Consider the following 26257-nt stretch of genomic DNA (forward strand, 5'->3'; position numbering starts at 1 on the left):
CTCCCCGCCCTCTTCTTCTCGGCCACACCAATAGGAGACGGGATGCTGGGACTACACCCCACCCTTGAGGAGTGAGTGGCTGGAGAAGTGATGACTGGCGTACGTAATACCCAATCCTAAACGGAGGAGGGGGATGGTCTAGCGGGGGCGCGTTAATGGGTACCTCGGCCAGTCCCAGACACATCCGGGTCTTCAGCAGCCCATTAAGTGTCGGGGGTCAAAAAATCGCTTCAGGCTGCAACTTTACCTCAGAGACGTTTTGGTCCCCAGGCAGCCGCCGTACCGCAGGCTCCCTAAACCGGGATTCCCCTTCGGCCCGCTCTCATTCTTCCGACTCCAAAGATGGAGGCCGGCGAGCGGGCACCAGACTCCGCGGTGGGTGGTGGTTCATCGCGACAGAATCCCGGAATTTGACGAGGGCAGTAGCCGTGGGCGCTCCGGCCTGGCTGTGCGCGCGGGGCGTGGCCTGCCCGCGTCCGGCCCAGGCCTCGAGCCTCCCGGGGCCGGCGGTGCCCGGCGCGGGGCGGCCCGGCGTGCGGGGGCCTCGGGGCGAGGGGCGGGCGGGGCTCGCGGCGCGAGGAGCTGCGTCCGCTGGGTCGCGCCTGGGCCCGGCGCCTCGAGCCGGCCTCCCTGCCTGCAGCTCAACTGTCGGAGCGGTTCTCGAGCTCCTCGAGGACCGGGATCCAGTGACCGGAGTCAGGGTGCCGGGGAGCCGCTGGCGAGCGCTGCGCTACGGGCTCATCACCTACTCTTTTGGGCCTTCCGCGGACTGATTCATTGATTGCTCCTAACTCTCCAGGGAGATAGTGTTGTCTCCAGTGTACAGGCGGGGACATAACGTGCCCAAAGTCACCCGTGCTAAGTGGCAGGGCTGAAGCCTGAACCCACGTACATCAGGGTCGGGCTCAGAGAGGTTGAGTTACCTGCAAAGGTCGGACATTTAATTACGGAGGAGGCAGTGGTTTGAAACCAGGGGTAACTGGCTCCAGAAGCACTAGAATGTCCTTTTCAAACCCTTTATTGCTACTTTTTTTTAATGTTTATTTTTTAGAGGGGGCGGGGGGAGGCACAGAAACTGAAGCAGGCTCCAGGCTCTGGGGCTGGAACCCAGGAACCGTGAAAATCATGACCTGAGCTGAAGTCAGACGCTTAACCGACCGAGCCACCCAGGAGCCCCTCAAATCCTTTAGAAATCAAGGCAAAGGAAACTGGTGGAGGATGCTCCATGAAGCTAGGTGGACCCTGGACGCCCACGCAAAGGGGTGCGCCCATTCTTAAATTTCTGGCTCCTAAGGTCCAGATGAAGAACGTGGTCTCTGGAGTCAGGCTGCCTGGGCTGTATACCTCTCACCAGCTGTAGGATTTGGATGCAAGTGACTTAATCTCTATTCTCTATGCCCCAGTCTTCCCTATGTGTAAAATGAGAGTACTGAGAAGAGCGCCCAGCTCATAGGGTACTTGGGAGGATTTCAAAATAGTACACTTAGGGGCGCCTGGGTGGCTCAGTCGGTTGGGCCTCCGACTTGGGCTCAGGTCACGTTCTCATAGTTTGTGGGTTCCAGCCCCACGTTGGGCTCTGAGCTGTCAGCACAGAGCCTGGAGGCCTGCTTTGGATTCTGTGTCTCCCTCGCTCTCTGCCCCTCCCCCACTCGCGCTGTCTCTCAAAAATAAACATTGAAAAATTAAAAACAAAAAAATAGTACACTTAAAATGCTCCGAACAGTGCCAAGGATATAGTAAGCACTTAGTGAACGTAGTAAATGGTAACTATTGTGAGAGTTTTCCTCACTGCCACCCTCTTAGCTCTAAATTCAGCTTCTCTTGCTGTCTACCTGTTGTTCCCACCTTGCTCTGCACTGAAAATTGCTTCTCATGTTGATGGCTTCGCTGCCTCAGTTACTTAACATACAAGACAGAGGGCCTGTCATGTGCTGGGGATCCAGGAGAATTGTGACAAAGTCACAGCCCTCATTGAAGGCGCAGGCCTTCCCTAACCTGTTTTGCCCGTTCTCTGCCATCTGGCCGAGAGCAGACTCCGGGAGCATGGTGGCTGAAGATGCCGGGCCTGACAAAGATACCTTTCAACAGAAAGACCGTGGAGGGGACTTTGAATCTAGAGTGCTCAAACTCCAAGGAAGACGTGTGTCCTCCAAGGGCTCACTGTTGGAGCGGACCTGACCTTTCCCTCTGCAGACTGCCTGTTTGTTCGTTCTCTTTTTGAAGCTAGCATTTACGGAGCGTGCTTAGCACTTTATGTGGTTTATATAACTAATCTTGACGAATAATCTCAGTTTGCAGGCAAGGAAAAAAATGAGGCACAGCAGTTAATTTGGCTGATATAATACAATTAGTAAATGGCAGAGACAAGATTTAATTAAAATTCTGTCACACTCAAGCCTACTTGCTCTAAAGTGTGGGTGGAGAAAATTGAGCCAGGTAATTTAGGCATATCCTTCCCCTCATACAGCTCCCTAGGCCACAGGACCGAGTTGTCGGACGTCATAGTGAGTACTTTGCTATTGGAATTTCGATATTCATGTTTGAAGAACTTTGGAGTCCTGTCCCATCTGTCTGTAGGTGTCTAGAAGGAAGCCCATAGGTGAGAGGTGTAAGCTGGAGACAAGGATGATTATCATTGTGAGTCAAGGGGAACTCTAGACCAATGAGATTGTATGCTCTTGTAAGGTAGGGACAGAGCCCTAAAGTTCTCTCTCTACCTCCAGACGGTTCAGCACACTGCTGGACACTCTACACTCAACAAAAACGTGTATTTCAGAAAGGCTGTTGCTCCCCTGCAGACACAGGGAGAGGTCGATTGTGGGAGATGAGGTCTGGTCAGAAGCTGGGGTGACGTGAGGGTTCCTCACTGAAGAAGGCATCTCCTCGTCCCCGGCAAGACTGATGGCATTTCCTAAGCCCCTGCTTCCCTCCTGTGCAGCTCTTTTAGAGCCCTGGAAAAGCACCTACCACGCTTGGCACAGGATGGGGAAGGGTCGGTCCTGTGGCTTGAAGCTTCCAGAATTTAGAGATCGTACTTCTCTCCACTCCCAGGAATTTGCATTACTTCCTCCGCTGACACTCCTGCCCTCCGGGGAAGGACCCAAGGCATTTGTTTTGTTGGCTAATTCCCTTTGGTAATTATTGTTTCCGGAATTTATTTCATCGTACGGTTAAGGGAGAATTCCGAGGCGGCCCGGCTCCCTGTTGCCCACGTGCCGGGAGCGCCTCAGTCCTCGCCCCTGTCTTCCTGGCGCCGTCCCCAGGCTGGGACCCTGGCTGGAAGAGGAACCGGGGCTAGAGCAGCTGAAGCGGCCTAGGACCACTGCCAGGGCGCCCAGGGCGATGAGAGGGCCAACACCAACTACCAGGGAGAGGGCCGTCCTACGGGGCGGTGCTGGAGAAGCCGAGAGGGAAAGGAGGCAGGGATGAGCTCAAGGCCCCCGGAGAATGGAGCCTTTGTGTGGGGTACAAATGAGGGACAAGGGGGCGATTGTGTGGGAGGGCCGGAAGTGCCACACGGACTGGCACCACCACGGCCAGCGCCAGACTCCCCCCTCTCTTGCTCTCAGAGCTCCCGGGGCCCCAGGGGACCGGCACCAGACCTGGTCCCAGAAAGCCGGCCACCCCAGAGGCTGCAAAGGGATGGAGAAGCAGAAAGGAAGATGTGCAGTCGGGGAAAAAGAAAAGGTATCCCCCGCTGCTGTCCCAGATCCAGGAAACAAGACGCAGAAGGAAAAAGACAGAAGCAGCTTTTACTATATTTACATCCAACAAAACTTTGCAAGGAACGACCCTTATTGCACGGTCCGGGCCCTGGGCGGGAAGGACTGGACTGGACGGGGCTTTAGTTCTTCCTGAGGGGGGTCTGGGGCTCCTCTAGATGGCCCCTGCCTCTTCCGCAGCTACAAGCCACTGAACCATGGTGCCCCGTGTCCCTTCTCTTTCTCACCATCCCTAAGAGCCTCCTAAGCAAGGGGCTATGGCTCCAAAATAAATAACTTAAAATACAAACACTAAGGTAGGAAGGTGTAACGGAGAGCCTCGGGCTACTTCGGCAATTCTGGGGAAGAAGAACCATCACTGGTGGGATGACATCCCTCCCTCCCATTCAGGGCAAAGGCTCAGTAGCTCTGTATTTTTCCAGTTGTTTTTTAAAACAAAAACTTGTAACGTGACCAGGGCGGTGCAGATCTGTGGGTGCCCTGGAGGAGAGTTCCTGGTACAATTTGGGGAAGAGCAGAACTGTGCCAACTCCCCTACGCCACCCCCACCTCCTATAACATCAGCGTGAGCACACTGGGCAGGCCGCAGATAGGGGACTGTGACTTTTGGTCACAGGGGGTCCCGCTTCCTGCTGCCCATGCACTCGGTGCCTATGGCTGGGCCTGCCTCCCAGGCCGTCCCCAACTCCTGTATGGAAGGAGTAGGGAAGCAGGTTATCTCTGGAACCCTTTCTCCCTCACCTCCCCACCCCAGGTGGGAGACGAAAGCTTAAGGATCCCTAGCATTCCAGAAGTGCTCCGAAACATTTCCGGCAATCGATGGCCTTCGCAGTGGGCATTTGTGCCCGCCGCTGCCTCAGCTCCTCCTTGCCCATGCTGCTGGCCAACTTGTTAAAGGCAGACTTGTACCTCTTGTCGAAGGTCACTAGGGAAGAGGGTGGAGGTGAGTCAACAGATCAGGATTCCAAGCGCCCTCCCCCCCCCCCCCCCCCCCACAACACCTGGCCCCAGATCCTTCACCTCCTCAGTCCCCTGCCTGCTCCCTCACCTATATCCATGTGGTCCTTGCCCAGAGCGGCCATTGTCAGGAATAAGATCTCACGGTAGATGCCCCTGCAATGGAGGCAGAGGGAACGAGTGAGAGAAAACGACTGCGGAGCCCAGGATAGGAGGCCAGGGACCTCCCGGATGGGAGCACCGTACCTCTGCAGATGCAGGCCTGTGGGAGGCGGCCCCAGAGTTTCCAGCAGGAGCCCCACGGCTTTGTGTACTTCGCTGAGACCAACATAGCGCAACACCGACTCTAGCAGGTCCATGCTAAGGGGTGCGGGCACGGGGCCTGGCCATACCACCCGCTGCGGGATCTGGCCTGTGTGAAACGAAGGAAGGCAGCCAGGGTTACCAAGCCCTCGGGGCGTGGAAGCCACCCCTTCCCAGCCTAAGCCAAATACCAGACTCACTGTGGACCCTCCAGAGCACATAGAGAGGTGGGCAGCTACTGGGGTCAGGGGTCAGGACATCCCACAGCAGCCGCACCTGCACAGACGCCGGGTCAGGTGTCAGCCAGGGAGACGGGGCCTGCAGGGGCCAAGACGAAGGGGGCGGGTTCAGGAGGTGGCGGGCAGAGGACGAGACCTGGACCAGTGGTGTTCCGGGATGCGGTCAGAGAGAAGAGGGAAGGAATGCTCATCCCCCACGAGAGCGCGGGCTCTCTGAGAGCACGCTCTCTGCTCTGCAGTCGCCGCGTCACTACTGCCTACACGCTGCCCGGGACCTAATGGCTGCCCAGTACGTATGTGGTGGGATGAACAGACGAATGTCAAGGAGGCATTGTGACAGGTGCTGGGCGGTACACGAGATGTCTGACAGCCCCGGGCACTGGATGCTTGTGCCATTCTACAGATGAGAGAATCGAGGCTGAGTAGTGGCGTGAAAAGGCCAGGGGTCAAAGCAGGTGCCACCTCCGAAGCCCAAGGGGCAGAGCTGGGAGGTGAGGGAAGGAGCGCTCAGGAAGCAGGGGCAGGGGGCACTGACCTGCGGGGGTGGGGGCCCATCACAGGAGGCCAGCACCAGGCAGGGCAGAATACTGGGCAGCCGCAGCCGCTGGAAATACCACAGAAGGTTCCAGAAGATGATGGGGTGGGCAGCCGGCAGCTCAGGCAATGCCAGCACCTCACTGCCCTCGTTCTCCACCAGCGACTCCAGCTCCTTCCGCAGCACCAGAGGGCTCAGATATGCCCAGGCCCCAGCCTCCACCCGCCGGGAGGTGCCCTGTCAGGCACAAAGAGGGAGGGTGGTTCAGGGAGGATCGCAGCCCGATCCTCAGTGCTGGGTTCCCGCTGGGCCACCACGTCCAGCAGCTTCTGAGATGCCCCACGCCCTCAATGCCCATCGCACCCTACCACCCCCGGTGCCCCCTGCTGGGCGACACACGCAGACCCAATTCCTGGCCAGCCCTTACCCCCGTGTGCCCATTGCAGAGCTGGGGCTCATCCAGGGCGAGGCACAGCCTGCGGTCACTGAGCACAGGGCCTGGGCCCCCGGGGACAGGAGCGTCTCTGCTGCCACCGGCAGGGGCAGGCTTGGGGCTGGGGGCCCTGTGGAGGGATAAGAGGGGTCAGCCCTTGGGCCTCCACTCCCCTCCCCCCATCCCTCCCGGAGCACCCACCCTGGTTCGGGCACCTGGGTCTGGAATCCAGGGTCTGGACGCTGAGCAGGGGCACGAAGGGGCAGGCGCAGAAAGGGCAGACGGTGTTGAGGTTGGAGTCATCAGGTGCCCAGCCAGCCATGATCTCCTCGTCGTACACCAGCGAGTCACAGGCCCGGCACAGGGAGCAGCTGGACAGCAGGATCTGCAGGGAGAAGACCCCGCCAGGCTCGGGAAGCGTCCTCCCACCTCCCCTGCCCCCGCCTCTGATGGAGGGATGCAGGCTATCCTCACTTCCAGGGAGGGCGGCTGCAAGGACCCAGGGGTGTCACTGAGGCGCTCTGAGGACCGGCGAAGGCTCAGGCTACTGAGAGAAGACTCGGAGAGGTCCCACTCGCTGCCCAGAGAGGCTGAGCTCTGCCATCACAGGAGAAAGCCCCCTTAGGGCCTCCCCAGGGCCGGCTCCGCACTGGCAGCCCCCCTGGGCCCCCGGGTGCCGCCACAGCTGCACCCTCCCCTCGCCGGCTACCTCAGAGGCAGTGGATCCAGGGCGCTCGCGGGGGCGCAGGAGGCTGTCCATGGGGCTGCGGCGGGCTGGGGGAGGTGGGTCAGGGGGCAGCTCGGGCGGGGGGCCGCGCGAGGCAGGGGGGCGGCGGGAAGGGGTGAGCAGCTGTTGCAGGCGGGTGCCCAGCCCTCGTCTGGGGGTGCGGGCCTCGTCCTGACGCCCACCAGCCTTGGGCGTCCGCCCACTCAGCCCTTCCGGGGCCTCAGTGGACTGGGTGCTCAGGGCAGAGCCCGAGTCCTCCGGGCTGCCCCCAGGCGCCGGCTCCTCCCCGGTCAAGCTCAGGTCGGAGAGGCTTCCGTCTCGCCAGGGCACAGGGGACCCCCGGGGCTCCAGGACCCCCAAGGCCTCGATCACTGCGGGGCAGAGAAAAGTCGGGAAACACGGTCCCTGGCTGATCGGACTCTGGCGCCACAACCCCCCCCACCCCCAGCCGACGGAGTCCCAGACGAGGTCCTCTAGCTTCCACGGCGCCCCCCCACAGAGAACCCCCCTCTTCCTGGCAAGTGCTTAGGAAAGCCGACTGGGGGTCAGACAAGGGTACTCACTGTGGGCCACACCGGCCTCCACGGTGGGCTGGGCCCCGCGGGCACTGCCCAGGCTGCCGCTTTTCACCAGGCGCCCTGTGGGTGAAGCTGGGTCCCGAAAGCTTCGACCAGCCCAAGTGGTCTGGCGCTGAAGCGGGCGGGTAGGGGAGTGATGCTCCAGACGAGGCTCTGCAAAAGACGGGGACGAGGCCAAGAGGCAGCCACCTAGAGACCAGCCCTCTACTGCAACACAGGGCTCCCCACATGGACCGGGGTCGCAGGGACCCTCCCGGGCAGAACATCCTCCCCTTTTTACCGGCCAAGCGCAGCTCACCCAGAGTGCCCAGAACACCCAGTGCCCACCACGAGGCCAGCCCTGGCCCCCCACGCTTCTCTGCTGGAGCCTGGCTGCTGTCCCCAAGCCTGTCACGGCCCCCACCCACCTGTCTGGGCACCGCCTGCCTCTGGCGCTGCCGCCTGCTGCTGCCGCCGCCGCCGTTCCCTCAGGGGCTGGCGGAACTGAGCGGCCCCCAGGACAACGTTCCGGAGCTTGGCCCAGCGCAGGCGTCCGCCCGGCGTACCAGACAGCCACTTGCTTTCCAGCACGGCCTGCCAAGCACAGCGCCCATCAAGATGGCCTACTTCCACGCCCCGACGATGGCCTGACGGCCACTGCCTGTTTCAGGGACGCCACCCGGGACCCAGGGGCCACCTTCCCCTGCAGACGTCCTGCCTGGGTGGGTCCTGCCCACGGCTCGGCCAGGAGCGAGAGCCCAGATGAGGGAATCAGCAGCAGCTGCCGCTGAGGAGTCTGGAGGAAGCCAGAAACAGCGCAGACAGTTTGCACCCAGGCTCTGCTGCTTATCGAGTATATGGCTTCGAAGAAATCTTTTCACTTTCTCAGCCGTTAGCTTCATCGTGCAAAAAGCAGGAGGCAGCTTGGGGTCACGCTTAAGGGCCTGAGTGCGGGAAACATCCCCGTGCCCCCGTGTTCACACCCAGCCCCCCAAACCTCCTCCCGGGGCGTGGGGCACTGGACGAGGTACCAGCCCTCTGCACCCTCACTGCCCGCCTGGGACGATGGGGTTGTGCTGAGCTCAAACACGGGCACCGTGCGGAGGGCCTGGAGCAGCTCCCGGCTCACTGGCTGACCCCACGGCTACCGGTGGGTCACAGCGGTACCCGCCCGGCCGCCTCGTCGGGGCTCTGGCGAGTGAGAAAGCGGCTAAGTAGGAGGAAGCCCTGTGTGGGCGCTAAGGAGCTCCGGGCACGGGGGAGGACACAGTGGTCACAGGGCGGGTCCCCGAGGGGGCGTCAGGGAGCAGCACCCTCCCCGCGGCACACCGGCCACCACCCGCCCTCCCCACCCTGGCCGGATTCGGCACCTTGTTGTAGTAGCCGTAGGTGATGGTGTTGGGCACGACACCGGCCCTCCGCATCTCCAACATGACTCGCACCGACAGCACGGGCTGCCCGTAGTGGGAGCACAGCTGCATCAGCACCCTGTAACACACCTGGGCCGGGAGGGGCGCAGGATGAGGGTCCCTCCCAGCCCCGGCCCGCCCCCCCCACCCCGGTCCCCCCCTTCTCCCCCGGTCCCAGCAGGCACCTTCTTGCAGCCTCCCCACGTCCCACAGACCCCACCGGTCCCCGGGGGCACCCAGGGTCTCCGCCCTTCCTGCTGACACGCAGGGTTGGTCCCCACGGCCGTGCCCTGAACACGCCCACTCAGGGAACGTTCGGAACACCTGCCCGGCTCCCCACGGCTGCGCGGTTCGCCCCGTGGCGGGGCGCGGAGGCCCACCTCGTCCGGCAGCACCACCTTGCGGCTCTCCATCTGGCGCAGCACGTGGTAGGCCGTGTGCAGAGCCTGCACGCGGGAGGGCGCCGACCGCACGTAGGCGGGCAGACACAGGAACCACAGCCCGTAGCAGTGCCCCAGCAGACACCGGGCCCACAGCTCGGGCACGGCCGCCGACTTCTGCGCCATCCGCTGGGCCACCTTCATCTCCTGGATGGGGCGGGGACGCCTGGGTGAGGACAGCGCCAGGCCAAAACAGGTCTTAAGGTGGGGGGGGCAGGAGCACCCCCCTCCCTGAGCAAGGGTCTGCGCTCCGAGGAGGCGGGAGGGGTGCCGCACTCAGGCTTCCGCCCTGCACGCCCGGGCAGACAGGCCGGCCCTCCGGCAGGTGCCCCGGAAGAGGCAATAAGCCCCTGGCTTCCCAGACTGGCCGGGACAGAGCGACCGTGATGACGGGAACGGTAACGGCAGCTAACGTCTCACGTGCTTTGCGCGTGCAAGCGCACGGACACCGGCTAATAATAGCGGAGGCGCCAGTCCATCCATTTCACAGATGAGGAGATGGCCGGAGTCAGGGGTGTCTGGGGCCCATGTCCCAGTTACCTGTTTGGTACGGCGGGGGGCAGGGCTGTTGGGGGCACTGCGGGTCGGGCCCGGCACGGGCAGAGCCCCGGGCTGCTCCTGAGGAGACTCAAACAGCTCGGCCCGTAGCTCTGGGAAGCCGTCGTAGCTGGAGGAGCAGAGGGAGGCCACATCAGGAGCAGCTGACACGAAGCCAGCCCGCGGGGCTTGGAATAAGAGGCCCTCACCAGTACTGGGGGGCGGATTCACTGCCCTCTGGTGCTGGGGGCTCCTCGGGAGGGGTGATAAAGACGGTGAGCTCGCTCCCCGACAGCTCCTCCAGCTCCACCAGGGGCGTCGGCTCAGGCTTGTCCTGCTCTGGGTGCACCTGAAGCAGGAGGTGAGAGAGCGAGGTCACGACAGTGGGCACGGGCCAGGGTGTCCAGGACCCGGCCTCTCCCTGAAGGGCACAGCAAGGCCCATGCCCCCCACTTCCCAGGCCCCAGAGGTGCAGCAGGTGGGGCGGGGGGGGGGGGGGGCGACGGAATCAGAACCGGAGGGAGCTGCAGCGGGCTGGGGGGGGGGGGTGGAGTCAGAACCGGAGGGAGGTGTGCAACCGAAGCAGCCACAGGTGGGGCACGGACGGCATTCCCAGCACCGACCGGGCGTCGAGCGGCTGCGGTGGCTCGAGGGAAGGACGGCGCCCAGTACCTTGTCCACGCACGAGTCAAAGAACTCCAGGGCGGCGTGCCGGGCGGAGCCGAAGGAGCACTCCTCGATGAACTGCGAGAACATCTGTGTGCGCAGCAGCTGGCAGTACAGCTTGTGGCTGGAGCGCTCCCGGGACTTGAGGAAGCCTGGGGGGGGGGAGGGGGGGGGAGCATGGGGCAGGCGGGGTCACGGGTCACGTACCGGCCACAGCCTTCCCGAGCCCCCTCGGCACCCCCTGCCTGAGACCGGGGGTCGGGGGATGTCCGTGAGGGCGGGGCGGGGCGGGGCGTCTCTGTGCCCGGGACTCCCTCCAAGCCCAGGAGAGCGCAGGGCCCGGACCTGTGCCCACTGAGACGTTTGCCGAGTGAAGGAACGAGCAAGCAAGCGGCTCCGGGACCCCGAGCCCCCGGACAGCCCTCCCGAGACGCCCCGACTACCCTGCAAAAAGAAGAGGTTGTCGACATCTCGAGCGCCTTCGGAGGGGGCCTGGGTGAGGGGGCGCAGGAAGTCCCGGTAGCCCTTGAGCAGACACGCCATGAAGCGGAGAAAGGCTCCCTGGACTTCGCGCTCCAGCCGGGCCCGGCGGCCGCACACGGCCTCGTAGTCCGTCAGCAGGAACTCCAAGGACGCCTCTTCCTCGGGGCCAGTGTACGCTGGGGACCAGGGCAGCCCGAGTCAGGCCAGCCTCGACCCCCGCTCTTGCCGAGCCAACGCCAGCTCCCAGCACGCCCGTCAGGTGGCAGTTTCCAGCCTCCCCGGGAACGAGTTCGCCCCCACCCCGGCGTTCGGAACACGGGTATCCTCCGCCTGGCCTCTCGCCGACTTCCACCAGGTGAGATCCCAACCTCTGACCTCGAGGAAGGCCTAGCTCTCTACAGGCCTCCCTACCCGTGGGCTTAGCTCCCCGCCCCCACAGGGTTCTCACTCTGGTCCAGCTGCTGGTAGAGGTGTGTCAGCGTAGCCAGCAGAACCTTGTAGGGTCTGCGGGGCAGGGTCCGAGGGGAGAGGGGCTTCTTCTCCTCAGTCCTGTGAGATAAGCAGCAGGAAGGAGGCGCGGTGGGGCCCGTGTCCCGCCTCCCCCACTGTCTGTCCCCGGCTCTTGGTGAGCAGGGGCGTGGCACACGCCAGCCCGGGGTTGGGGGTGGGGGTGGGGGGGGCAGGCCCGGCCCGGCCCTCTTACTGGAACAGCGTGTTGGTGTCGAGATCCACGCAGATGACGTCAGCAGGTGGGTCATGTAGATCGAAGTAGCTGGAGTGGATGCCCACGATGAAGGGCACGGGGGCGTTCAGCACATCCGCCAGCGCCAGCGGGCACAGCGGAATGTAGGGGCACTGCCAGTGTAGCGGGAAGATCATCTGCAGCACCAGGCAGTGAGGGCCACTGAGGCGGGGACGGCAGAGGGGGTGCAGCGGGGGTGGGGGGGACTCTGGAGAACAGCCCCCCCGGACCGAAGCTGTACAGGTCGTGCCCAAGGAGAAGGTCGAGGACCCTCTGGGAGGAAGGAGCGGGCAGCAGAGTCTGGGGAAGGATGGCCGGGCAGGACGGGCACTCACCGACACCAGGGCCTCGCAGACGCTGGTGAGCAGGTCCGGCCGCAGTGAGTGCACCAGCAGCTTGTGCTCCGTGAGCACGGCCAGCAGCAGGGTGACGGCCAGCTCCGGGCCTAGGCTCTGCAGCAGCTGCAAGAAGCTGGCACCACTGCGGGCAGCGCAAGGTGGGGGGTCACCAGGAGACCCCGGAGAGGCCTCCCGACACACTATGCACAGACGCCCCCGGGGGCCCGGCCTCCAGACCTCGAGAGCCGGGCGCTCCTGCCTGGCGCCTACGTGTCCTTGGTCGCCACAGCACCCGCCCCCCCTCCCCCCCCCACCCCACAACCCGGGCACGTACCTGAGGGGCAGGGGTGAGGACACGGGCTGGCAGAGAAGCAGGTTGTCATAGGGAGACATCTTGGGGGCAGAAGGGCCGCAGGTCAGAATGACGGAGGCCGGCCGGACCACCTCCTCCGCCCCTCCTCACCTCCCCACCCCCGACACCCCCCAGGACTCACCTGTACCAGGATGCGAGGTCTCTGCGGGGAGGGGAAGGGGACGTTGTGAATGAAGTGAGAGATGTGCCTGGGGAAGAGAGGGATGCGCGTGTCCTTCACCTGTCCCCCAGAACCTCGGGCCTCCCAGAGCTCCACCTGGAGGCCCTCGCCTGCCGTCAGAGACCCTGCTGCACAGAGAGGTCACGCAGGCGCTGTCAGGACCTAACTAGCAAGCGTGGGCTGGAGCTCAGGCCCCACTCACCCCTCAGCCCGTGGCGTTTCCCTGCCCCCACTCCTCTGCCCACCGCAACCTCTCCCATCTCTCCTGGGCTCCCCAGCCCTCCCTCATCACCCCTTCCCAGCGTCACGGTGCCCATGCTCACGCTTCCAAGGGCAGGCGGTGGGGGCCCGAGACGGAGTAGCGGTAGAGGAAGGTGAGGAAGGCTCGGAAGGCCGGGAAGGCAGGCCAGCGGGACAGCACAGCAATGGCGCGGCGGCTGCGTACGGCCCGGCCCCCCAGCGCCCGGCCACGCTCCACCGCACTCAAGAGGCCCAGGGCCCGTGCTTGCCGCTCCGACAGCCTGGCCCTCGGGAACGCCTCGTAGAACTGCAGGGCAGCCCCGTACACCTGGCAGGGGGGCAGAGAGGCCGTCAGGCGGGCTCTGCACAGCCTGGACCCCGGGGCACACCCCGCACACCCACCTTGTCTCCAGCTGCACCCGTGAGCACGAAGGTGGAAAAGACGGGCACGGGGTACTTGGTCTGGGCAGGCCAGCACTCGACAGTGGCCCCCATGGGCAGGCAGAAGACGGGCACCGACTCGGGCAGCGGGAAGGCCTCATTGTCCTCCTCCGGGTAGCGGCCCAGCAGCTCTGCGGCCCCGGCGGAGTGGGGGGCACCAGGAGGAGGGCCGATCAGACTCCGGGGCGTAGGAACCAGGGGATGCGAGAGAAGCGCCCGGTGGCAGAGGGGAGGTGGGTTCTGGACACGCAGGTGGTGCCGGCCGAGAGGCGCCAGGGCAGAGGGACACGAGAGACCGGGGGGGCTGGGGGGACAAAGGGGCTACTCACCTGCCTCGTACACCAGTGTGTTGGCCTTGGCCAGGCCCACCTTGTAGCACAGGTGCACCGCTGGACCCCACTGTCCCAGAAGCAACGAGAGACGAGCAGATACATAGCTGACGACGTTTCCGGGAGCCATTTGCTCTACCACCCCCAAGGAGTCCCCCGAGACGAGAGCCACCCCTCTGGGTCCACCCCCGCCCTAGAGGCCCTAGGCCATCCTTTGTGCCCGGTTTCCACACCCTCACGCCAACGCCTCGCGGGCCCCGCTCACCATGCCAGGGTTGAGGTTGCGGGGCAGTCGGCAGTAGGTGTGAGGGGTGCCCTCGCCCTTGCTGGGCAGCACCAGGCAGAGGTCAGTGATGCCCAGGGCGTGCAGCCCTGCCCCCTCTGCTGCCCGCCGGTAAGTGAGGTAGGTGCGGGGGTGCCCTGGGCCGGGAGGGGCTAGATTGGCCGAGTGGCTGTAGGGCGTCGTGTCTAGCACTTGGAAGCCGGGCTTGGGTCGCTCCTTCCCCTCGTACAGCACCCTGGGCACAGAGCAGAGACAGATGTCAACAGCCCAGGGCAGATCCGCCTAACCGGTCCTACCTCCCAGCCTCGCACCCTCAGCCGTGTCAGAGTGGACCCCGGGGCCTGCTTCTGGCTGGACTCTGGCCCTGGCTCTCTCTCTCTTGGTCAGCAGCAACCCCTCGAGCCCTCCGTGGCCTGCACACTCATTCGTAAATGCGACGAGGAAAAGGCCCCATTTGCTGACTCTGTGCCGCGTCCTACACGTGGGTGACCTCATTTAATCCTGTCAACTGCACCCTGAGGAGGTGTTATTTCCCCCGTTTTACAGACCGGGAAACAGGACGCGGGGCTGGAAGCTGGGGACCCACCTCCATGGGAGCACTAGGTAAATACACCGGCCCCTTGGCCGCCCAGTCCCCATGCAGGGGACCACGCACCCCAGCTCCACCAGAGGGGGCTTGTCACGGCCCCTGCGGTAACAGATGACGGGCTGAGTTCCACCCAGGAGCCCGGCGCTGAGTTCCAAGGGGTGGCCCCCAGCAGAGGTCTGGATGCAGGTGTAACCCTGGGGCACCTCCTCGCCCAGGGCCCTGGCAATGACCGCCACATCCGTGATGGGATCAGCCGGCCGCGGAGGGCGCAGGGGCCCGCTGGGCTCGGGAACCCACGGCTCCTCAGGGATGGGTGCTCCGCTCCCCGAAAGCCCGGCTATCACGAAGTAATCCACCAGCCGGGGGGGCCGCTCCTCCGCCATGGCCCCCCCCTCACTCACTGCATCTGGAACAGTCAAGCGCGGGAGAGGTGAAGAGGGGAGGGAGGCGACCCGGGAGGCGACCCGGAGCGCTCCCACCCCTCCCGGCCTTCCAGGGGAGGGTAGGACCGGCGGTGGTCCGCCAACCCCGAGCGCTCCCGCCCGTGACGTCAGCAGGCCCTTAAAGAGACCCGGGCCCTCCCGCGGGGCGGCGCCAGCCCTCTCCCCAAACCAGCCGAACGCCACTCTGGGCTCGCGGCTGACCTCGGCTCTGACCGCAGACTGCTCCCGAATCCCCTTTAAAGGCCCCACCCGTGCTGGCTCCCGACTGCGGAGATCGCAATCTTTTCTGTAAAGGCCTGCAATGACATCATGCCAACCCGACAGTCTTTTTTAGGGGTTTCTGACCTTCCGACTCTACTGGTGACATCAGGGCCTCACGACCCAGCTAACGTTCTTAAAGAGCGCCCCTCTAGGTTTCCAGGGAAGCCCACAAAACCCAGGTTTTCGTGTCTTTTAGGCAGACTCAAGTACCCTTATTCCTAAGCTAAGTCCAGCAACCCAACAGCCCTGCGTCCTCCCACCTCCGCGATCCTGAAGTTGGGTCCAGAGCCGTCTGCCCTCCTCCGCGGAGCCCAGGGAGGGAGACGGGAGCCCCACGGGCCTGGAGCGACTGTGTTCTCACCTGCCGCCATGGCCCAACCCGAGAGTGGGGGCCCCGGGGGTCCCCGAGTCCCAGGGCGCAGAGCTGGGGCGCAGCTCGGTGGGTGGCTGCAGCGGAGGACTGGTGGCGTGGGGCGCCGCGGAGGGGAAGGGAGGGGACTTCCCGAAACCCGGGAGGGGAAGCTGCGCGGGCGGAAGTCGGCCCGAGGGCGCGCGGCGGGGGGACCGCCGGGGCCGGGCCGGGGGCGGGGGGACCGCCGGGGCCGGGCCGGGGGCGGCGGGCCCGGCGCGCGGCCCCTCCTCCGCCTTCCCGCAGCGCTCCCCCCCATGCCCTCGCCGCCCGGCCAGGCCCCGGCCCTGGCCCCACGCGGCCGCCCCGGCCGGGAGCTGCTGCGGGAACCGCGGGGCCGGGGGGGCGGGGGGCCGGGGGGGACGCCCGCCGCACACCTGCGCGCCCGCCCCTGCCCCGCCGGGCTGCGGGGCGCCGACCGCGGCGCCCTCCCCGCGCTTTCACTTCCCCGCGGCGGAGGAAGCGGAACCAGATGCGCAGCCGGCGCCCGCCCGCCTCCGCCCGCGCCGCCCCGCCCGGTCCGGCCCCTACCTGCCGGCCCGCGGCTCCCGGGCTCCCGGCCCGCGGGCCGGGCGGGGCGGCTCGGAGGCGGGCGGCTGGCGGGCTACCCGGTCCCGGACATGGCGCCGGGCTCGGCTCGCTCCCGCCGGGCGGCGGACGGAGGGACAGGCGGCCGGGGCGCCGCGCCGCACTCGTCCGCGCGCCCCGCTTTCCCGGAGCCCCTCACCCACCCCCCCCCCAACCCCGCACCCCCGGCCGTGACCCCGTCGCGCCCGCCCGGCGCCTGCAGCGCGACCCCTGGCGGCCGGGAGGGCCCCCTGCACGTAGGCCGCCGGGCCTGGTCACATGTGGCCCAGGAGGCCCCGGCAGGCTGCGCCGACCCTGTGACACCCCTACTTCCAGGTTTAGGGGACACTGCATTCCCTGTTGGCTTCGGCCACAAGCTCTCAGTTCCCTTTTCTGAAAAAGACAAGGGCTTTGGAAAGAGGAAGAGGAGAGGCCGGCATCGTGGGGTGTAGGGAAAGCAGGGGGGCAGGGGAGCCGAAGGGGACACCACTCCCTTGACTGGTGAGTGCGGAAGAGCATGGAGGGCAGAGGGCAGTCGGAAAGGGGAAGCCTCTCCAGGCGAGAGGCGAGAGACCCGGGAGCATCCCACCGAGGCTGCCCAGGTACGACTGTCTCCTAGGCTCTCCCCGGACCCAGCCTGAGTCCTGCCTGGCATCCACAATTGGTGTGAAAGCCTTCTGGCAGCCAGCTGCCCCTGGGTAGACTTCGGACTGCCATCTCAGCCATCGGCCACCTCCTCACCCGGAACTCACTGCCAGGCCTCAGCACTGCGCCTGGCCAGCCAGGGCCCCCTGTCCCCACGTTCAGCCTAGCCTGGGCAGGTGGGGTGGGAGGGCACGCGAGGGGCACATGTGCTGCCCTGGGAGTCCTCATCCAGCCTGGACGCCCAAGTTCAACGCTGGGTACAGATTGTGAGGCTGAGGCCCCTCCACAAACCACAACAGCGCTGAGAAGAGGGCCCCAGGACCCTCTAAACCCCCAGATACATATCCAACAATAGAAACCACGCCAAAGCTTGATATGATTTTTTTATTAACATATAATATATTTAATAAAAAATAATATCCACTCTGGCTCTCTCCTGCATTGCAAGGGGAAGAGTGGGGAGGGGCTGGCACCGCCCACCCCCCAGGCGCAGGGCAAGCCCCGCCTCCGGGGCTCCCCTCCATCCCTGCCTTCCAACAGGCTCTGACCTCCAGACAGAGGATTCAAAGTTACAAGTGCTTTAGGCCCTCCCTCCAGCTCCCCCAGGCCCGCCCCTTGTGCCGAGTTCAGGGGCCACCTGGACAAGACCCCTTGCTTTTTTCTCATTCTTGGGATCCCTCGTTCATGGTAGAAAGAGGATCTAGGGGGCAGAGTGGAGTCTCTACTGGCCAGGGGGAAGGAAGGAAAGGACCAGTGACAGGCAGGGCCAAGAAGAGGGACGCTGACGAGGCCCCTCACTGCAGCCGGTCACTGCGGAAAGAGTCCTCCACGGCAGGATCGGGCAGCAGGGCACAGGGGTCGCTCAGCATGTGGAGCCCTTCCAGGCCCAGGGGCTCCATGCGCAGCTCCTCCTCCAGCCCCAGCCCCAGCCCCAGCCCGGCCGCCGCCACCTCGAAGCCAGGCACTCCGGCCAGGGCTGCGGCAATCTCCTTAGAGAAGCCGGGGGAGGAGTCTCCTATGTGAGCAGAAGAGAAGGGTGAGAGCCGGGCCCGGAAAACTCTCCTGAGACTCCTCAGTCTCGTGACGCACCGGCAAACGTGTCCTCTCCTCCTTCGCTGCCCGTCACCACCCACACCGCTCACCTGGAAGAATGATGTTGGGCCCTGAGCCATGGCGGGAACAGTGGGTCAAGTTCTGGTGGTTGAGGGTATGGGGGTCCTGGAGGCCACTCCCTGGCCCCTCGCCCCCTAAAAATCCAGGCCCTTCAGAAAAGCCAGGGGGGTCCAGCGCCAGGCTGGCCGATGGGCTCTCCATGCTGAACTGCTCTGGCTATGGACACACAGACAGACCCTGAGGAAGCGGGCTTCGGACCAGCGTGTCCCTTCTGCCCCCCTCTGCCCAGAAAAGCACCCACCCCACACCCCCATCCCAAGGAATGAGAGGAGAGGGTGAAGACAGCAAGCAGAGCAGCAGAAGCGAGCACGGGGCCCGGAGCCCGTGTGGGTGCCACACCTGCCGGGACAGAGCGCGTGCACGCCGGGAAGAGAGCCAGTCAGGGCAGCAGCCGGCAGAGGGCACGCTGTGCAGGGACAGCTGAGGGCCAGGGGCAGGAGCGGGGGTCAAACGCAGGAGGAGAGAAGCCTCAGACTGGCAGTGCTGGCACCTGGAGGGGGTGATCCCCCACCCCCACCCCAACCAGCTCTCCCAGTTCAGAGCGCACCGGCCATCCCACATGGGCCCTCCCCTGCTGCTAAGCCAGAGACCTGGGCACTCACGTTCCCCAGGCTGAAGTCACTCATCAGCCGGTGGTGAGACTGCTGCCCGTGCCCCCCGGAGCTGGGCGGGTACAGTAGCCCACAGTGCGGTGGCCTGCCTGAGGGCTGCATCGGGCAGGCCTGAGAGGATAGCCCTGGCTGCGGCAGAGGCTTTGGGGTGGGCGGCTGGGCGGGCAGAACCAGACTCGGGGGGCTGTACGGGTATGGAGGCAGCCGCTGGTCAGTGGGCAGTCTGCTGGTATCCAGGGGGACACCCTGAAGGCAAGGAGAGAGGGAGAAGCTTAGCCCTCAGTGCGCCCCCAAGAGGAACTCTTGGGGTTCCCCACCCTGTTAGGCTGCAACCATCCTCAACACAAAGCTGACGGTGCCACGGGGCGACCCCGGGGTTGGGTGCAGATTCCCGACGTGCGTATCGGCCCGGAAGGGAGGGAATGAGTCTGAGCCCAACTTGCTCGGGATTCGCTGCAGAAGTAAGTGGTTCCTAAGCACCGTCGGCAAGCAAGTACTTGCAACCCATCCCACAGGCCAGCACCAGCGGCAGGGGGGCGGGGAGAGGGGCGTGGGTCTCGCGCCAGGCTCTGAGGGAGCAGAGCCCTTGCTGGCCTGGCCTTAGTCTTTCCTCCACGAAAGGGGACCTGCGTCAAGATGGAACACACAACACGCATTCCAGGGAAGGGGGTGGAGGAGGAGGGACAAGAGAAAAGAAGAGCGGGCATTTCAGCATCGAGGAAGGAGCCCTCAGCTAGGTGCCCGGTCTGGTCCCAACTCCTCCTAACTTGCAGAGTAAGCTGGGACGGTACTTTCCCTCGGGCCAACGTCCTCCTCTTGAAAACAAAGAACGGAGCCGAGGCCGTGCGATCTGAGAGCCTCTGCCTCTGGGAAGTGGGTGCGAAACAGCCATGGGAGAGGTGGATGAGACAGGATGGCGACACGAGAACAGACAGACAGACAGACAGACAGCATGGGAAGAAGGGAGGGAGGGAGGCCAGGCCAGGACCAAGCTGGCATGTCTGGAGCGTGCGCCTGAGCCGGCCTGGCCTAAGCACGTCCCGTCAACCGTTCCCGTGACCCTTCCAAAAGCATCCTCATTCTACAGGTGAGCACGCGAGGCCCACAGACCACGGCAGACCTCCTGACCACCCGTCCAGGGAGGCGGCTGCTAGCAAGACGTGGGGCCAGGATGTGACCCCGGGGCCTGCACTCTTCAGGAGGGGGGAGGCGAGAGGGGCAGAGGAATGGAGGGGAGGGCGGACACGGGAGCTCAGAAGTGAGGACAGACATCTGGAAAGCTAAGGTGGGAGGGAGAGCACTCAGCAGGAAGAGAAGAGCAAGGGAGACACAGAGGGAAGGGAGCCACGCATACCTGAGTGATGGAGGACAAGGTGGGTGACACTGTTGGCGAAAACTGTTTGGGCAGCTGCGGTTGGGACCTCCTGGCGTCAGCTGGGCCCGCGGGCAAACTCAGGGGGCTGAGGGGCACACGGCGATGGCGGGGGGAGGTCCCGGGGGTAGAAGCTGGGTAAGGGGGGGCACCCAGGGCAGGAGGCGAGGCAGAGGAGGAGGATGCAGAGGAGAGGGCCGGGGCGCTGAGTGAGGGGTGGCCCAAGGAGGCGGTGGGCAGTGTGTGTCGGGCCAGGGAAGAGGCAGGCAGTGAGGGGTGGCTGTGGGAGCCCTGGAGCTGGGGCTGGGGACTGCTCAGGGAGGCCTGCAGGTTGGGATTGCTCAGGGAGGCCTGCAGGTTGGGATTGCTCAGGGAGGCCTGCAAGGGTGGGTGGCTGAGAGGGGAAGGAAGTCCTGCACAGACAAAAACCAGAGATGCCAACGTTACTGATGGGTGCTGGGCCCCCTTCTGCCCAGAACAGGTAGCAGTGACCAGACTATGGAAGCGGCAAGGCGATGTCCTCCCTGCTCTGTCCCTGACAGTGAGGCCGGCACGGCCCGCCTGAAGGCTGCCCTCATCACCTTTCTAGAAAAAGCCACATCTGCCGTGAGGGAATCCTGGGGTGTGCAGTCACGGGAGGGTCCCAGGTGCTCAAGCCCCCCACCCCTTCGCCCCTCCAGCCAGGCAGCACTCCAGGGAACACTCACCTGGCGCATCATAGCCCGAGCCCGGGCCCAGGCCCAGGCCCCCGCTGATGCCCAGGTGGGTCATCGTGTGGGTCAAATTGGAAGTGCTGCTTCCCCCGCTCAGGTGGGGGTAGGCGGTCTCCTCAGGGTCCAGGGGGGTAGGGAGTGGTGGGGGGAAGTGCAGGTTGGTGAGGTCAGGCAGGGAGCCTCCCGTGTTCATGGCGGGCGGGAGGACAGGCACGCTGGCAGGCTGGTCAGGAGACGGAAAGATGCTGTGGGGGGGAAAGGACAGAGAGGGGGACGTGGGGGCCGCGGTCGGGGGGCAGGGGGCTGGACGCCAGCCTCCCACGTCTCCCCCAGCCCCTCCGCCGGCCTCCCGGAGGTGCCTACTTAATTCCAGGGACTTCGCAGGACCGAGGCCGGGAGGAGGAGGAGGCCAGCTGAGGAGAGAGGGAAGAACACTTAGCAAGGGCCAAGGAGGACCTGGCCCGTGGAAAGAAGAGGGACGTGGGCCACACCGACCTTCTTCGCGTCCCAGGGCTTCAGCAAGTGCTTGTCGTCCAGCAAGTTCTCCTCGGCACCATGGACTTGAAAGAGAAAGACTGGCCGTGAGAGTGGCCGACGGAGCTGGGGACGCGGGAGTCCTGCACCCGGCCCTGTTCGAAGCCCCGACTCTGGCCCAGAAACCCCCTGCCATCAGTATCCGCACACGGCAAGGAACACGTACCTTTGGAATCCACCTCACCATCCAGAAAACCTGCAAAGGATGCAGAAGAGTTGGCTCCGGGACGCACTTCCCCGCCCGCCGGCTTGAGCCGTGGAAACTACTCCCTGCCCTGCCCGAGGCCTGGGCCGCTCACCTCCGCGGCGACCGGGCAGGATGCTGGGAGGGGCAGGACCCGGATAAGTGTCCTGAGGGCTTGGGTTCATCACGCTGGTGTGAAGGGCAGAGTCAGAACTTGTCCTGTGGGGTGGGGGGAGGCTGAGATGAGCGGGCTTCCCGGCCCCGGGCCCTGCTCCACAGGGGAAAGAAAGTGCTTGCTGGGACAGCGTGGAGCGAGGGAGCAGGGCCCAGAAACTGCGGTACGAGACGCGACCCGAGAAGGCCAGGGCCGTCACCTGTTCAGAGCAGATGGTAGTCGAAACAGCTGCCCCTTCTCTGCAGGGAAATTGCCCCAGGGCATCGTCCTGGGGTGGAAACACAGGGTCACCAGGAGGAAGGCTAGCGATGGACAGGAAAGCAGGCACGGGGCTGGAGACAGCTGTGCAGCCCAGGCGGAGACGGACGGGGCTGGGCACCCAGGGCCGCGCCTCTTTTCCGGTTCTTCTGCTACCTGTGACCCGTGACCCCTCTCCCGCGATCAAGCTAAGGGATCTGGAAAGTGTGAACTTCTCTCTACCAGGACAAGTGGAACGGGCATCGTGGAGGCCGGCGGGACTGTGCGGGGTAGGCACCGAGTAGGACGTGAGCGGGGAGGTCCAGACACCTGAGGGCCAGGACTCCGCCTCGGGCACCCACTCCGCCTCCTCCCGACACACACCCCGGCCGGCCACGGTCCCCATTGGTCCCGCGCTGGCTGGGCTGGGAGGCTCGGCCGTGTCAACATGGCCCAGACCGGACTCCGACCCACCTACTCCGCCCGCCCCCACCCTCCCAGCCCTGCATCAGGAAGACGCGCCGCTGAAAGCCTAGCCCCGACCCAAGCTCCCTCCAGAGACACGTCAGAGTGGACAGGAGATCCGTCTGCCCTAGACACTGACCTCCGCCAGCCGGACTCCGGGGGAGGAGACAAGTAGGCTGGACTATAGGGAGAGCTGTCGACGTGAGCAGCACCAGTTAAGGAGAAGGGAGGAAGGGGCAGTGGGGACAGAGGCCAGGTGAGAGAGTAGCGGGGGCAGCACAGGAGGCCGGTTCCAGAAACAAGCACCCCCTCCTCTTCTGCAAGGGGCAACAGCAGGGCCAAAGAAAGGAAGAGAGAAAGGAACCAGGCCCGGAAGAGTTGGAAAAATGAAGGAGAACAAGCAGACAGGGCGTGGGAAACGGGTCTACAAAAGCCTCTAAGACCGAAAGCCAGAGACAGAAAGGCGAGGAAAAAAAAGTGCAGAGGGACCCAAACCCCCCTCCGGCAGGAGACACGTGTCCTGCCTCTGGCGGCAAAGAGCAAGCCGAAGACTGCGCCGGCCAGAGACTGAGGCACGGCCCGGTGGGGGGGTGGGGAGCCAGCGCTGACGCGTGGGCCAGGGGGCGGCCTTTCTGGGAGGCCCGGAGAGGACCCCGGTCCCTTCCCACCACGAATTCTCCGGGAACCCCGCCCCACCGCCCTCCGGGAAGGATATGTGGCGGGGGTGGCGGCGGAGCGGGGACACCATCCTTCGGGGGTCTCGCTGCACCCGCTCCACCAGCCCGTGGTGCCGAGTGCTCCGAGACGAATCCAGAGGCGAGTGGAGGGGGCTCTGCCAAAAGACACAGATAAGTCAAGGGGGCAGCTGCCCGGGCACCCGTGCCCTCCCCCCCCCAGCCCCCAGGGCTGGCGCCCACTCACCTGGAACTCGGCCAGGCCGCAGCCTATCTGGTTAACGTTGGGCAGAGACCCGCCGTAATGGGAGCTCCTCGTGTACGCCAGTCGCAATTTTTGGGCCTGTAACTGAGACACGGAGGACAGATGGCAATGTCAGGGAGGACCCTGACTGCCGTCCCTGTGGGCCACCCTTGCCACCTGTGTGCCACCACTGCCAGCGCACCCCGGAGGGCCACGCGAAGAAAAAGCCGTGCTGGGGGACAGGTCCGCTGAGACCTGGTGCAGAAACTGCCCTGGCTCTTCCGCAGGCCACTCCCGTCACCACCACCGACGGCGGGCATGCCCCTGCCAGGCGGGGCCTGCCATTCTGCTTGCGGCCCATCCCAGCTGGCAGCGGTCTAAACAGAGTCCCTGAGGGGTTGCCAGGAGCCCCCAGCTAGTCACGTGGATTGACTCTGGGGAAGGGTGCCTATGAGGCACCTCCACTTTCCCCTCCAGATGCGTCTAGGACTAATTGGCACGTGAGGGGCAGGCCACGGTGGATGCCACGGAGCCATTATCGCCGGCCTGTCCCCATCCCACTCCGGAGGGCACAGGCTTCTAGGCTCAGGAAAGCCACACAGACAGCCTGCACCACCAGAACTAGAATATCCAGGAAATGATGGCTCTCCGAGCTGGAAAAACAGTGCCAAAACCAAGAAGCCATCCTCTGTTTAAGTTCTCCCCCCACCCCAAGATTTTAAAGTAATCTCTACACCCAATGCGGGGGGCTCAGACTCACAACCCTGAAATCAAGAGTCGCACACTCCACAGCTGAGCCAGCCAGGTGCCCCCTTCTAACTAGTTCTAAAGGCTCTGGATTGCCAGGGGAACCTTGAGAATGGGGGTGAGGAATGCCCCAGTTCAGCCTGGGCCAGAGCCGTCTCCCTGACCTGACCCCCACCCTGCGGAGACGCACCTGGAGGTACAACCCTCGGGCTGGCGTGGTGTTTGCCTGTCTACATGTCTCAAGCCCGTCTGAGAGAGGTGAGCGTCGACTTCTGAGACTCAGACGCTGCTGCTAACCAAAACCCAGGCCCAGGGCGACTGGTGAGCTTCTGGGGGTCATGTACTGTTGTGCACAGGCCAACGTCAAAAGTGACTTTCTGTTCCAAGAGGTCGGCCCGCTGAGCTTAGCGGACACGATGTGAACGTTTGGGCCACTCGAATTGCTATTATTGTGTGTGACAACCCAGCCTCTCAGTAGCATAGGCCCCTGTAGCTGTGTCTGCCTCTGAGGAGCCCTCTCTGCTGGCCAGATAACCAGCTAAGCCCCAGATGTCTTATCTTTGGCTTTAGGTTCCTGGGTCCCCAAGCCCTGGCCTTGTATGCCCACTAGACATGTATGCGCAGCCCAGGGGCTGGGTGGGTGGAGGCGGCGTTCTGACTTTGAACTGGCTTTGAACTTCTCACGGCCTTTCTGTTTGCACACACAGGTGCTCAAGTCCCCCCACACCTGTGCTGGAGTCACAGTCCAGACAGAGGGCAGCATCTCAAGCGGTGCCTCTCGCCCACCTTCTTGCCTCCTAAAGGAGAGCAGTCCAAAGTTAGATCAGGAACCTCATGGCACTTGGAGGGGTGTGTGTGCACAGGCACACGCGATTTGCCTCCCCACCTAACTCTCTCTGCTCTGACCCCCCACAAACTAGAACACACGGTCTCTGGAAACTCAGAGGAAAAAAAACACAAGAAAGACTAACAGTTTAGGGTTGGACACACGCAAGCGTACAACCAGAGTCATGGTCACAGACACGACCACAGTCAGCCCAGCAGAAAGAGCTTTCAAATATGGTATTTATGTTCCACTACGTCCCCTGAGGTTCCTTCCAGCTCCCTGCCACGAGGGATCAGTGCAACACGCTCACCTGCTGTTTGGAGACTAACGTGTCCCTAAACAAGGGCTGCTTCCCAGCTGGGCCAACTCCCACCCTCACTCCCTCTGACATCCAGCCCTCGGAAGCAAGAAGCCAAGGCCAGAGGGGCTTCAAAGACAACTCGGCCAGGATGCTTTCTTTCTGGAACTACTTAGAAAAGAATATTCCCAAACATAGAAGACCCTGCCAGACACCTCATAACCGACCCATTAAGCAGTCATCTTCCTAGAAAGCTCAGCAAACCTGACCTATAGCCAACTGGTTACCCGCTCTGGAGCCTCAAAGTCTCCACCTCCCCTCCACGGCGGCCAGAGCAAAACATCAAGCACAGTCTGTGCGCAATGGTCCTCACCTACATTCACGTCAGGAAACCACAAGAAATATTTGAAAAAGGAAGCAAAGGGAAGGGACGCAGGAGGGGACTTCCTGCCCCACTAGACCCGGCGCTGCGACTCAAACCACTCAAGGGGCCCTTTCCCGGAGGTTCGAAAGTGCCGAGAGCGGCACAACTGGGCAGAGGGAACCGACTGGAGGACATCACCAACTCGGAGGCGCCAGGCTGGGCCCGGCGGACCATGCCCCCGGCCCGGCCCCGCCTCGGGGATGCTGGCAGCAGCGTCCCCGGGGACTCAATCGGGGATGCGCTCTCTGCACGCGGCCCCCGCTCGCTCCCCAACCCCAGGCTCCCGCGAGCCCCGGCCTCCCCCGCAAGCCCGTCTTCCGGCCCCTCGGCCCTCCGCCCGCGCCTCCCGGACGGCGGCGGCCCCGCTCCGCCTCCCTCGCGCTGGCGCCCGCCCCCGCCCCGCCTCCCGGCTCCCCGCTCCGCGGCTGCTCGTTCCGCTCCCGCTGCCCGGGCGGCCCCTCACCCGGGTGGAGCCGATGTCCATCATCACCTCCTCGAAGGCCGCCGTCTCTTCGGCCTGACGCTGCTTCTGCAGCGCGATCTTCTCACTAAACTTGCGCGGATTGGAAGCTGCGGCCGTGGCCGAGCCGGGCCCGTTCGCTCCCGCCGTCGCCATCTTCCCCGCGCGTCCCTCCCCGCCACCCTCCCGGACCAGCCCCGGCCCCGCCGCGGGCCCCGGCCCGCGCCTCCAGCCGCAGCCGCCGCCGCCGCCGCCGCCGCCGCCTCGGCGAGCACCGCGAACCCGGCCCCAG

At 64.4% G+C, this 26257-nt stretch overlaps 4 protein-coding genes across 12 annotated transcripts in view; 1 reads left to right on the plus strand and 3 right to left on the minus strand.

Moving 5' to 3' along the window:
- Positions 1 to 383, minus strand: part of GATAD2B (GATA zinc finger domain containing 2B) — an 86076-nt gene extending 85693 nt beyond the window's left edge. Inside the window, exon 1 of the mRNA XM_053209341.1 lies at positions 248 to 383. The gene's annotated coding sequence lies outside the window, so the exon portion shown is untranslated. The remainder of the gene's footprint in view (positions 1 to 247) is intronic.
- A 3349-nt stretch (positions 384 to 3732) lies between these two features.
- Positions 3733 to 15723, minus strand: DENND4B (DENN domain containing 4B). 9 transcript variants are annotated; one of them, XM_053209354.1, is made up of 29 exons: positions 15569 to 15723; positions 15148 to 15242; positions 14570 to 14909; positions 13897 to 14149; positions 13632 to 13701; positions 13264 to 13433; positions 12945 to 13189; positions 12583 to 12649; positions 12423 to 12481; positions 12086 to 12230; positions 11712 to 11887; positions 11457 to 11557; positions 10871 to 11184; positions 10532 to 10677; positions 10069 to 10208; positions 9863 to 9989; positions 9263 to 9488; positions 8844 to 8972; positions 7902 to 8067; positions 7480 to 7647; positions 6899 to 7287; positions 6664 to 6786; positions 6405 to 6574; positions 6184 to 6319; positions 5757 to 5993; positions 5183 to 5357; positions 4926 to 5091; positions 4771 to 4835; positions 3733 to 4647 (listed from the first exon to the last, which is right to left on the minus strand). In XM_053209354.1, exons 3-29 carry the CDS (start codon positions 14884 to 14886, stop codon positions 4502 to 4504), a joined length of 4626 nt encoding a protein of 1541 aa, XP_053065329.1. In that variant the 5' UTR covers positions 14887 to 14909; positions 15148 to 15242; positions 15569 to 15723; the 3' UTR covers positions 3733 to 4501. The 9 variants fall into 9 exon arrangements, with proteins under 9 accessions (XP_053065329.1, XP_026911061.2, XP_026911070.2 ...); XM_027055260.2 differs by lacking the exon at positions 15148 to 15242 and having other exon boundaries at positions 5183 to 5300; positions 9263 to 9469; positions 10969 to 11184; positions 15569 to 15703; XM_027055269.2 differs by lacking the exon at positions 15148 to 15242 and having other exon boundaries at positions 9263 to 9469; positions 10969 to 11184; positions 15569 to 15703.
- LOC128313046 (basic proline-rich protein-like) lies at positions 15436 to 17251 on the plus strand. The gene is made up of 2 exons (XM_053209365.1): positions 15436 to 16684; positions 16803 to 17251. Exon 1 carries the CDS (start codon positions 15577 to 15579, stop codon positions 16633 to 16635), a length of 1059 nt encoding a protein of 352 aa, XP_053065340.1. The 5' UTR covers positions 15436 to 15576; the 3' UTR covers positions 16636 to 16684; positions 16803 to 17251.
- On the minus strand, positions 17199 to 26194 carry CRTC2 (CREB regulated transcription coactivator 2). Its single transcript, XM_053209380.1, has 14 exons — positions 25969 to 26194; positions 23214 to 23315; positions 23008 to 23124; positions 22432 to 22493; positions 21790 to 21858; positions 21531 to 21634; positions 21398 to 21427; positions 21193 to 21257; positions 21061 to 21110; positions 20692 to 20942; positions 19967 to 20397; positions 18604 to 18858; positions 17971 to 18157; positions 17199 to 17843 (listed from the first exon to the last, which is right to left on the minus strand). Exons 1-14 carry the CDS (start codon positions 26119 to 26121, stop codon positions 17623 to 17625), a joined length of 2097 nt encoding a protein of 698 aa, XP_053065355.1. The 5' UTR covers positions 26122 to 26194; the 3' UTR covers positions 17199 to 17622.
- Positions 26195 to 26257: the final 63 nt, after the last annotated feature.

Source organism: Acinonyx jubatus, chromosome E4 (genome assembly GCF_027475565.1).
Source record: "Acinonyx jubatus isolate Ajub_Pintada_27869175 chromosome E4, VMU_Ajub_asm_v1.0, whole genome shotgun sequence".
Classification (NCBI taxonomy): Eukaryota; Metazoa; Chordata; class Mammalia; order Carnivora; family Felidae; genus Acinonyx; species Acinonyx jubatus.